At 47.0% G+C, this 12,524-nt stretch overlaps 1 protein-coding gene across 4 annotated transcripts in view; it reads left to right on the top strand.

Moving 5' to 3' along the window:
- The window catches only part of GRIK3 (glutamate ionotropic receptor kainate type subunit 3), a 197,595-nt gene that overhangs the window by 131,449 nt on the left and 53,622 nt on the right, over positions 1-12,524 (top strand). For 3 of the 4 annotated variants that reach the window (XM_053399148.1, XM_053399149.1, XM_053399151.1), the window contains exons 3-5: positions 1,855-2,112; positions 4,499-4,680; positions 10,949-11,002. In XM_053399148.1, coding sequence (XP_053255123.1) covers positions 1,855-2,112; positions 4,499-4,680; positions 10,949-11,002 — 494 coding nt within the window. The remainder of the gene's footprint in view (positions 1-1,854; positions 2,113-4,498; positions 4,681-10,948; positions 11,003-12,524) is intronic. The other variant, XM_053399152.1, reaches the window with a different exon arrangement.

Raw genomic sequence — 12,524 nt, 5'->3', positions numbered from 1 at the left:
GGTGGCAGACACCTCTGTGCGGAGGGAGTTCCACAGCCTAGGGGCCACCACAGAGAAGGTCCTCTCCTGGGCCACCCCACCCTGAGCCTCTGAAGGTGGAGAAACTACCAACAGGGCCCCCTCTGTTGATCTCAGCACCTGAGAGGATCTGAAGGGAAGGAGGTGGTCTTTCGGATATTTGGGGCCTGAGTAATTTGGGGCAACTTGAATTGGGCCTGGAAACAAACTGGCAACCAATTTTAAAACAGAGGTTATATGAGATCTAAATGGAACACCAGTCACAAATCTGACTGCTACATTTTTAACCGACTGAAGTTTCTGCGTCGTCTTCATGGACAGCCCCATGTAGATATAGGCTCTGAGGGTGGGATCCCAAAGGGAATTTATGACTCTATGATCATGGCTCTCTGTTTGGATCTCTGCTGAAGGTAATACAAGCCCTTCTGGGACAAGAGAACAACATTGCTCAACAAGAGGCAGGTGTCTTGGTGTCTTCTATACTTTTTGCCACTGAAGTTTCCTTAGACTCTCCCTTCTTCATGTTATCTTGGGAATGACATGTAAGCATCATGTGCAGCTTTTCTGAAGATTCATGCACAGTATGTCAAATCACTGGAAAGATGAGGGGGGATTTGTATGCTCAAGGGTTGAACTGGTTGTCTGCATCAGAGAGTCTGTGTGGGGAGGTGGTTAGAGTGTCAGACTATGACCTGGGAGACCAGCCTTCAAACCTTGGCTCAGTCATGAAACTCACTGGGTGTGGCCTTGGGCCAGTCACGCACTCTCAGCTCAGCCTGCCTCACAGGGTTGTGGTGAGGATTAAATGAAGAGGGGGAGAACCATGTGCAGCATCATGAGCTCCTAGGAGAAAAAAGTAAGATATAAATGTAACAAAGGCAATGCAAATGCAAAATGCATTACCCCAATGGATAGGTTCAGGTCTTCAGTTCTGCCTTCCTTAATAGCCACTGTCAGGTGTTTGCCTGAAAGTCCAAAGGGGACTTCAAAGCATGCTTGACTGAAAGTGCATAGAAGCCTTCATGCAATCAGTAACTCTCATAAACCTCCCACATACAGGTCACGGGGCTTGCATAAACCCTCCTGCTCCTCTACACGCTTTTAACCCTTGTGTTTTCAGGCAAAACCCTGAAACGGCTCGTGTAGGGTGGAAATCCCACACACTGCATGGGCTGCTAAATCCATCACCAGTTGAATGACTCAGTTTTGTTTTGTCTTGTCAGTAAAATTCTCTGTCTAACAAGAGATGAAATATATTCTGTTGGCTTCCTTCCCCCACCAGCCATAAGCAAGCATCTTTTCCCTGGCGAAAGGATGATTAAACAAAATACTCTCCTAATCTGCTAAATGAAGGGCTTCGTCTGGCCTTGAGGATGAGCCCTCCATAAAAACAGGCTAAGTGGGAGGGTTGTGCATGCTGTTTCCCCAAAAATTATCCTAGAGCACACATTTCGGTGTGACTGATTAAATATGACTGGTCAGGGCTGCTTCAAACATTACAATACAATACAATACATTACAAGTGAGATGTGTGCCTTTCTGTAGCTCACCCCATTAGCATGTGGGAGGGAGGCATGGCCTTTGACATAAGCATCATGGTCTGTGGTGGTATGAATAATAAGATCCTCAGGTGGGCTGAGTTGCTGGCTCAGTGAATTAGGGAGGCAATCTTCTGACACTTCCTTTCATGCTGAAAGCCCAGATTCTTCATCTTGCAAGCTGCCTAATCGTGCAAATTGGCCTTTGACTCGGGCCAGCGTCTTTCTTGATCTCCTCTGGTTGTTTCTTCCTTTCTGCCTTGGTGTGACTGATGGACTCGATCCCTTTCCATTCCAGCCTGTGACCAGCTGGCACTTGGTGTTGTAGCAATATTCGGGCCTTCCCAGGGTTCCTGCACCAACGCCGTCCAGTCCATTTGCAACGCACTGGAGGTCCCCCACATCCAGCTGCGGTGGAAGCATCACCCTTTGGATAACAAAGACACTTTCTATGTCAACCTTTACCCGGACTATGCCTCTCTCAGCCATGCTATCTTGGACCTTGTACAGTACCTAAAATGGAGGTCAGCCACTGTGGTGTATGACGACAGTACAGGTAAGCAGGGTTAGTGGGAGCCCATTGGATTGGCTCTGATGGGGACAAAGGGCCCTTGTTATGTTGCAGAAGCCTCTGGACCACACAGTGGCCTTCAAGAAACATGGGAGTCATCATACGTTGGGAGGCATTGACATGAAAATGGAAAATTGACCCAGTTATTCATCTTCAGACATTTTCTAAGTCACTTCATAGTGGCCAGAATGTTATTTTATTTCTCTCAGCTTGCTCACCACAACTAACCAATCAGATAGCAAATCATATAAAAACAAAGAACCACCTAATTGAACCCAGTCACAACAACCAAAGCATACAAATAAAATTCCAAAGCAGGCATCAAAAATTTGAAGCCAAGTCAGCAAAGAAAGAAAAATCTTCCTTTATAAAGCCAAGTCTTCACAATCTGCTGTTTGCTGCAGAATATAGACCAGCCTTCCCCAACCTGATGCCCTCCAGATCTGTTGAACTACAGCCCCCATCGGCTCCATCCAGCATGGCCATGCTACAGTCCAAAGCATCTTGAGAGGACACCATGTTTGGGAAGAGGCTGATACAGAATCTCACCAAAGGATGTGCAGTCTAGCCTGTGAAGTCTTGACAATCACAAATGAGTTGTTTGGCTCTTGATAGGACTGCCCATTTTTTTGGTTGTTTTTTGCATGCACTCTGTCATTCTCTGGTAAAAAAAAAAAGTCCCAAACCCCACACTCTTCCTGCAGCCTGGCTCTCTTGGGAAAATGGCTTATCATATGCCATCTTTCCAAATGTGTATATGAAGAAGTCCTAATTGAAGACAGGCTGCTAGTCTTTCTAGTCCCCCTTTTGTCTGGGCTGCCTGACGGTCACTTTCCAAGGTCCCAGGCAACATAGTTTTCCATTCCCAGGAGCTGAAATATTTTAGATGGTTGTGCTTGGATTGAACTAGATACCTCAACTGGGCTGGAACCTGTGGTTACTGCAGCTTGTTTTATTGGCTGTCTAAGTATACTTTCTTGGCTCTTATTTTTTGGTGGCATCTAATGGCTTCAGCTTTTGCCTTGTCAATTTCCTCTTTTTATAGTCTTTATTGTTGCAATCCACCTTGGATGGGTATTATCTGGAAAGGCGGCCCAGAAATATACTAAAACAAATTAATAAATTATGTATACAAAGCATCTAGTGTTACCCTCAGTGAATACCTGCTCAATGAACACAACACAGATATCTCTGGGAAGAGTATAATTAGGGCACCCTTACAACTCAGAATGGCTGCCTCCTAAGTTACCGTATATGCTGCTCATTCACACTCACAAGGACATCCTCCCTTCCTTGTGTTAGAGACACAAGCACACAGCTCTGAATATGTATGTGTTTCAATTCAGTCTCCCCATCCAGAGTGACGTGTTGTGTCAGTTGGAAAGTATTTTGTTGGTTTGTCTTGTTGTTTTTTAAGGCAGAGAGTTTCTGGCTCCTGCAATATCATAATTGCGAGCAGCAGGCCAATGTTTTTCCATAATGGAATTAATTACCCCTAAGAAGTCAATTTGTCAAAAGTTTCAATTCCACTTGACCTTGAGAAGGTGGCTGACTGTGGCTCTGTGCACAGAGAGGTTTTCCACCATGAGATGTGTGGTGCTGATGCCGAATCCAGAGGATGCTGCTATGAGCTTGAGATGTTTCAAGGTTACCTAAAGGGATTTTAAACTCCAAAGAGATAATTCAAATGGTTGAGTTGTTGAAGCCACTAGGAAGAGTATACTCTGTATGCCAGCAATGTGAAAACACCAAAAAGCAGGCTTTCATGTCAGGGGAGACTCCACAGGTGGGGTGGCATATAAGTTTGCTTACCACCTGGACCCCTTGGATACTTCTGTGTAAACACCTCACATTCCAGGGGGAAGTGGCCTCAGCTTATGACCATTTGGGGGGGGTGATGCTCTGAGCACTTGTGTATTTGTGGCACCCCCTTTTCAGCTGATTCCCACATGCCCTTTAAAACTCTACTTTGAGGAGTGGAGGTTGAACCCCATCCAATTTTCCCTACAAGTGGACTAGCCGAGGGAGCTACTGATTCAGCCACCACCACAAAGTGGTCTTACCTCTGTGGTCTTGGCAAGGGGGTGGAGTGGGCAGGAGAAGATATGGGGCCTTCTACTGACTGATCTGTAAAATACTGTTAAGGGATGGGGGGGACAAGGGAAAGGATCCCCTCACAAGTGGGTTTCTTGTTAAAAGTAGCACCATAATGGGGAGAAGTTCCTCTACTTTGGAGCTTCTACAGGTCCTTCACCATTACCCAAGATGGTGCAGCCATTAGCTTTGCTTTCTGGAGATGGGTCGCTGCCTGGGCTTGAAACCTGTCTTCAGCTGTGTCTGGTGTTTTGTGATTGTCCATGCTCTCTCCAAGGCCTCATCCGGCTGCAAGAGCTGATCATGGCCCCGTCGAGATACAACATCCGCTTGAAAATCCGCCAGCTGCCCCTTGACACAGATGACACGCGCCCCTTGCTCAAGGAAATGAAGCGGGGCCGGGAGTTCCGGATCATCTTTGATTGCACCCACACCATGGCTGTCCACATCCTCAAGCAGGTGGGTCCATCGGGTGGGTGGGGGTGCTTCTGGGCAGGTGCTCCTAGGCAGTGATCTAAGAGCTCCATCTGCAATTAAAAACCATGAAGCATCTTGCACTGTGCATTGCAATTGCGACACTATTCAGTGGTCTGCTAAGACCCTCAGAAAATTCCAAGTGTTTTTTGTTGAGTGGGGGCAGAGTTTGGGATCTGCTGACTTAGAGAATGCCAGTATTATGTGGTGTCCAGAGCCTGGGTGGGTGGGGCTAGGACAAGCCAGTTCACCACATGGGCCAATACAAAGGAGGAGGGCGGTATAAAAGAACAGGGGTGAACATGAGTGAGAAACAGTAAAAAACACACACAACAACCCTAAGAAGAGCCCTGCTGGATCATACCATCTGGACCAGTATCCTGTTCTTGCAGTGGCCAACCAGATTACTTTCTTTCAAGCCTTAGTACCCCATTTTTCAACCAGAATGGCTCCCAAAGTGGCTAACATACAATTAAGGGATGCAGGTGGCGCTGTGGTCGAAACCACTGAGCCTCTTGGACTTGCTGATCAGAAGGTGAACGGTTCAAATCCCCACAACAGGGTGAGCTCCCGTTGCTCTGTCCCAGCTCCTGCCAACCTAGCAGTTTGAAAGCATGCCAGTGCAAGTAGATAAATAGGTACCTCTGTGGCGGGAAGGTAAACGGCATTTCTATGGGCGCTGGTTTCCATTATGGTGTTCCGTTGCACCAGAAGCAGTTTAGTCATGCTGGCCACGTAACTCGGAAAGCTGTCTGCGGACAAACACCGGCTCCCTTGGCCTGAAAAGCGAGATAAGCCCCGCAACCCTTTGACTGGACTTTAGCCATCCAGGGGTCCTTTACCTTTACCTTTAACTTTACATACAATGAAAATGAGATGGTCTCTCTTTTTTGCACCAGAGCTTTCCCTGAGAAAACTCTCTCTTTAAAGCTCAATCAGAGAAATGGCAACCTGCAGAAAACCCGAATTGCTGTTTGCTCCAATTCAGCTTTAAAGAGCGCTTGGGCACACAGCTTTAAAATGTGGACCTGTGCTTGGAAAGAGAGAGGCAAAAGTGTGGATAAGGCCTCAGTCATGGGAGGCAGGGAGCTGGGTTCAAAACAACCAGCCAAATCTTTGGATGCAAGGCTAAGCTAAGATATACTTTAATTCAAACATCTGAATTCTGTCTGGAGGGTGGGCAAAGACCCCGGGGAGGGAAATTGTTTGCTTGCTGTTACTCTATTAAAACTATTAATGTACAGGGCAGAATTTTTCAGGGTCTTGCCACGCAAAAGAGAACATAATGCTTGAGGTTGGCTGTCTCCCGAATGGCCTGGTTGGGCCTTTGGTGACCTCCCTTCTTCTGCAACTCTGTGCTGCTGCTCCAAAATTACTGTGAGATTTGGGCCCGGGAGGGATCATTCTGCAAATGGGTGAGCAGAACTGACATCTCCTGCCTCCTCTGATATTCATGTGCCGTCTGTGCTGGGCACTCTTCCTTTATTAGGCAGTTCTATTATCGTTCATTGTGCCCGTCTGCTCCATTCATGACGGGAGGAATCTGAGGGGTGGGGAGAGGGAGCAGGGGGAGGCGCAGCACAGCCTGGGAAAATCCTGTGTGGTCCTTCCAGGACACAGGCAGTTGGGGAATGTGCAGAGCTTGCCTGTGGCTCCACACAAATTGGAAGATACTGCAAAGTGGCACTTTAATGTGTTTGCATTGATATATCCTGCAGCGCCTGTTAGTTTACGTCTTTTCAAGGCAGTGGCTCCTTCTGCCTCTTCTTTGCAGAACAGGCTGATAGTGCATGGATTATTATTATTCTTCACTCATAGGATAGCTAGGGTGCTCTTGAGCATGTGCAGACGGCTTGGGGAAATCCTCAAATGTAGCATTCATTTGGAACTATGAGCTATTTTGCAGGAGGGAGGGAGCTATTTCTTCAGTTTGACATTTTATTAATTTATTGCATTTATATCCCACCTTTTTTCTCCAGGGAGCTTGAGACCAGGGTTCAAATTCCCACTTCGCCCTGAAGCTCCTTGGGTAACCTTGGGCCAGTCACTGACTCTCAGCCTCATCTACCTCACAGGGTTGTTGTGTGGATTAGATGAGCAGGGGGAGAACCATATAGGATACCTTGAGCTTCTTGGAGAAAAAGGTGGGATATAAATGCAATAAAAAATAATAGTAATAGTAATAATAGCCACCAATTCAGCCAAGGTGACATTTGGAATCCCCACCACCAGAGTTTTGGTCTTTCTGTTCCTATCCTAGCTCACCTTATTGATATACTGAGGAGTAACATCAGAGGCATCAAACCCCATCTCTTACTTCTGAGTCCCAATTCAGTGATGTGCACAGATGTTACAGGACTGCACCTTCATAAAGGCTCTCCGGAGCTGGCCGTGAGTGGCCTCTTTAAAGAGAGATGCATTCTGAACAAGTCTAACCATGCATGACCAGCTCACCCCATGCCCAGATTAGCCTCAGTGTAGTCAGCTGACACTTCAGCGCATGTTAGAGTCATATGGCTGGTCCCTTCCCTCTGCATCACTGATTCAGAAATCAGACCTCTTGGGTCTTGCCCCCACCAGCAGTGACATCCTGGTCAGATAAAGGATGGAAAGGAAAACAGAGGTATAGCAGACTCTCTGCTGTGCTTTGTGGTTTCCCTCCCTCCCTCCCTCCCAGTGTCCCCAGTTTCCTACTTCTCTGCAAACTGCTCCATTGTCCCTCCAAGCAAAATTCTGCCCTAGTAATTTCAGCAGAAGCAGCACAAAACCAGGAGGCCCTCTGGCTAGAGAGTGGCGGGATGGGAGGGGGAGGGTGCTGTCAGTCAGACTGGAAATCATAGCATCCTCAAACACCTGCTTTCAGTGACAGCAGTTCAGAGGTATGGCAAAAGGAGAGAGGACTGTGTGCGGTTGTGGAGGGACCCTTCGTCAGGCTAACACCCTGTCTCCTGCCTTTCCACTTAGCAGAAGCAATCTGGGAACTTGGCTTACAATAAACCTGCATCAGGAGAGGGTGGGGGTTGGCTGAATCAATGCCTGGAGTGCCAGCATCAGTGCTGCTGCTGCCTCTTGGGCCTCTGTGCACCATTTTCAGCCTCTCAGCTGGAACTCTCAGCCCAGCAAGGCTAAGCAAGAGTGTTTCCGCTCTTCTAACAATCTTCATGCCTCCCTTTAACCTTCATGTTCAAAGGCAGCAATGCATCTGAATACCAGTTGCTGGAAACCACAGGAAAGACCTGAGTACTTTTGTGCTCAGGTCCGATTTACAGGTTTATCAGAGGTATTTGGTTGGCCACTGTGAGAAGAGGATACTGGACTAAATAGGCCTTTGGCCTGATCCAGTAGGCTATTGTCATGTTACATTCTTATGGGAACTCCTCCCAAGCCTCTTGGCAACCCTCAGCCACCCTCTTCTATCCTGGCCCCCTTCCTGCACACGCCTCCCCCTGCCCTTAGTTCTGACCAGATCCAGGGTGTGCTGATCCAGGAAAATTCTGTTGCAGCTTCTTTCAGAATAAAACTGCATGATTTCACAAGCAGTCACTGAGGTTTCTTTAAAACGAGTCTGTCAGCAGCACCATTGTCAGATGGTGGGTTGTCCATCCTCTGCTGCACAAATCATCAGCAGTGCCATAGATGTGCTGCATCTGGGGGCTTTTCTGCAGCAACCTTTTCTTGCTAGCCACTGCAGTGATGGATCTTGATTCCAGTCCACCCATTAAGCTCCATCCCTCTCCTCCTTGGAAACGCTGAATCTTCTTGTGGGCGCCAGCAGCAATGTTCCTTCCCAGGCTATATCGGCAGCATTTTCTGCAACCTGCCAGGCACTTTCAATTTGTACTAATTGATTTGATGTCATTGACAAATACAGGAGAACAGCTTTTGTTCCCATCCCCGGTCACCCTCTCCAACTCCCAACCACACACTTACCTCTGCAATTTAATTTGACCATTGAAATATTTCTAATTAGAGTTTCCAAGCACTGAATGCAATCCTCCTTCTGACGACTGAGGGGTCCACTCCTGGTTGTTTATTACTTAATCAGCTGTGTGTGTGAGCGTGCATGTTAAAGGCCCACACAAAACAGAGGGAATCAGAGCTAATTCAGATCTAACAAGTTGAAAGCTCCTTTCCTTTCATCACACTTTCTATGAAGCTTGGGATTTATTGGGGGGGTGTATGTATGTATATATAGACTTTGTACCTTTGCAGTCATCTTAGATCAGAAAAAATGTGTTGGAAAGGGAGAGAGTATAAAACAAAATCCATGAGCTGGTCTCCATAGCACATCTTTAAGTAGCTAGGCTAATTCAGGTGGGTCTATCAGGCAGCACCTCTTGGGGCTTATTTATTTCAAACTGACCTTGTGCCAGAACTGTAGCCCTTGAGCAAGACCACAGCTGGCAGAACAAACCAGAGGATCCAGTAAGATAGATAGATAGATAGTCTGTAAAGGTACATTACAGCATCAACAACATATGTTAAACAAATAGTGAAGAGTTCAATTTTCATTCTTCATGTCTGCCTCAAAGATAATAGCTTGTCCAGGAAGCATTTAACAGAATAGTTGTGTTATAAATCAGGTGAGGACATCACTCCCAACAGACATGTGTGGGAATGGGGGCTGGGTTTGGGACCCTCCTTTATTGACCTATGTGACAAATGGTAACCACGATTCCAGAAAGCACTTAATAATTTCCCTGTGAGCTGACTCTGATCTGCTCATTGCTTCCCGCCCAAGCTATTTTCCAGATCTTTGCAAATTGAATTGCAACATTCATCTAGGGCAGACTTTGCCAATTTGGTCCCCCCCCCCCCAAGTTGTGTTGAACTACAACTCCCATAAGCCCTGGCATCGTATGGCAGTGCTGGCTGGAGTTGATGGGAGTTGATGTCCAAGACATCTGGAGGGTGCCAGGTTGGCAAAGGTGATTTAGGGTTTTCCATTGTTTAGCTCTCTCCATTCTGGCAGCTGCTATTGAAACATAATATATAAAACTGTTCCTGGGAATCTTTAAATAAACCTAGCAAAGCGTCTATTTTAATTGAACACTGAATTCTGAACAGTGAATCCACAGAGTGCACTGCTGGGGCAAATGACTCATCAAGGCACTTACTCATGCCCAGAGGTGAAACACTTTCTGCTAGAAGCATTTTAAAAGGAAGTTGAAATTCTCAGGAAAGTGGAATCTAGCACCCAGGAGGACCACACTTGTTCACAATTCTAGGATATAGGCAGGCCTGACAGAGGAGCTGACAACTAAGTTCAGTCTGAACTCGTGGACATCCAATGAAGCTGAAGGCTGGAAGATTCAGGACATTTTCGCACAGTGCATAAAGTATAGAATTCGCTCTCACAGGAGGCTGTGATGGCTACCAGCTTGGGTGGCTTTAAAAGAGAATTAGACAAATTCATAGAGGAGAGGGCTATCAACAGCTACTAGCCACAATGGCTGTGCTTTGCCTCCACAGCTGGAGGCAGCAATGCTTCTCAATACCAGTTGCTGGGAAAGTGCTCTTGTGCTTGAATCCTGCTTGTGGGCTTCCCTTTGGGACACCTGGTTGGCCACTGTGAGAATAGGATGCTGAGCTAGATGGGCCATTGGCCTGATCCATCAGGCTCTTCTTATGTTCTTGTGAGTGAGTCAGTAGTCAAACCTGGGAGGCTGGATTGCCAACAAGTGGAGGTCAAGGTTTTTAGGGTTCTGTTGCTGTGAGTCTCAGCATTGAATGCCCTGTGACAAAGGGGGACTCATTGGTTGCCTTGGGCCTTGAGACATTGCATTCCCAGACACCAAAGTGTTAAAGCTTCCAGAGGCAGACTTTGGGCTGTGCGAGCAGTGCACATGCACTGGGCAATGTGCCTGGGGGCACCACCTCAAAGCTCAGTAAGTGAGGCACTGGGCTTTGGGATGGAGGCATGAGACTCTGATAGGGTCCTAGAGTCCTCCTGCCTTCTTCCCAAAGCCTAGTCAATGCTTTCCCAGCCTCCTTCACAAAGCCCAGTGCCTCCTTACCCTCCTTTGGTAAGGCAGCACCTCCTTCCCAAAGCCTGGCACCTCCTTACCTGCCTCTGGGAATGTAGCATGAGTGTGTGTGTGTCAAATTTTGGCCTCGCACAGGGTGCCAAAGTACCCAAGTCAGCCACTGAAGCTGGTAAACCTATTTCCCGCAAGACTCTGTGGGCTCATTCTTTCTGTTACAAATTCACATGCTGTATTTTTAATTCACCTTTCATTTGCTTTCTTCTCAGGCCATGGCAATGGGAATGATGACGGAATACTACCACTTTATCTTCACCACACTGGTAAAGTATCTTGACCACACACCTGCCTTACTGCCCTTTATTGGTATCCACAAAGGAGGAGGGGGGTTACCTGCTCTCTGGCTCAAACTGCACCAGCTAAGTTAGAGTTAGGAAGAACCATTTTTTAAAAAGAGAGAAAAGAACAGTAGTGTCCACATCAAAGGAATTAATAGCACTGCTCTTTTCTGCCTTGGTCAGACCCCACCTGGAGTCCTGTGCCCAGTTCTGAGTACCACAATTTAAGAAGGGTATTGACATGCTGGAAGGTGTGCAGAGGAGGGCAACCAAGATGACCAAAGGTCAGGAAACCAAGCCTTATGAGGAATACAGGAGGGTGACTAGCTCTTACTACCAGAAAAGTATTCCTAATGTTGGGTTGGAATCTTCTTTATCATAACATGCGTCCATTGGTTCAGGTACTACCCCCTGGAGCAGCAGAAAACAAGCTTGCTTAACCCTTCATATGGCAGACATTCAGATATCACCTCTCACTTGTCTCTTCTCCAAGCTAAACTCACCCAGCTCCCTTCCATAGGAGTGGGCAAATAACACAGAAGGCTCAGTTTTGAAGTGTGCAGAGCAAGCCCACTGTAGAGCAGGTGGGAAATCCTGGCCTCTGCCTGCCATCTTGCTCTCTCCTCTCTTCATTTCTTTAATAAACTCCTCTCCTGTTGTCATGGAACTCAAGGCCACACACCTGGAATTCCTTCCTGGATTGCCTCCCATCCAGGTCCTGGACAGACCCCCAGACCTGCTTAGTATTAGCAAGAATGATACTCCACCCACCCTCAGACCACGTCACAGAACCAGATACCCCGCTCCCTGAACACATGCCTGGAAACATCCACATTTAATTTTTTTAACATTCCATCCTTCCACCAAAATGAAAATACATTTTAATTACTGCTGCCACCGTTACCTATTTGCAACAGCTTCTTGCAACTCTCTGATAACCTCCTATTAATCAGGCCCAGCTGAGTCTTGTGAACTTTTTTTTTGCACACAAGTACAAGCCTGGAGGTGAAGATGAAGAAAGAGTGTGTGGGAGGGGGAGAGAGCAAGAAAGAATTATAATAAATTAATAGATAAGCAATTACAATTAGTGCCACTTCCCTGAAATAACAGCTGTATCGTGGGACAGATATTTTAAGCAGCTGCTGCTCCAGGCTCTGTTCTCTTTGGAGCTGCCATTTCTGCCATAAGAGGCCCCTGGGAGGGAGGATGGAATTAGTCTGTTGTGTTTCTCTAAAAGGTCCCCAGTGGACCCTGCAAGCAATAGAGGTCGGCATTAGACAAAGGTAAGGGAGCAACTGTTCCTACCAAACAGAAACGTTGAAAGTGTAGAGCAGCCTTCACTAAGCTGGGGCCCTCCAGCTGTTTTGGACTATAAGCCATCAGCCTCAGCCAGTACAGCCATAGGATACTGAGGCTAATGGGAGCTGTAGTCCAAAATGTCTAGAGGGCACCAGTTTGGGGGATGCTGGTGTGTAGCCTTGCAGAGGATCATCCTGAGTCTGACTGT

The sequence above is a fragment of the Podarcis raffonei genome, chromosome 8 (genome assembly GCF_027172205.1).
Source record: "Podarcis raffonei isolate rPodRaf1 chromosome 8, rPodRaf1.pri, whole genome shotgun sequence".
Lineage (NCBI taxonomy): Eukaryota > Metazoa > Chordata > Lepidosauria > Squamata > Lacertidae > Podarcis > Podarcis raffonei.
Note: the sequence above shows the minus strand (reverse complement) of the source record. Positions and strands in the feature narration are given on the sequence as shown.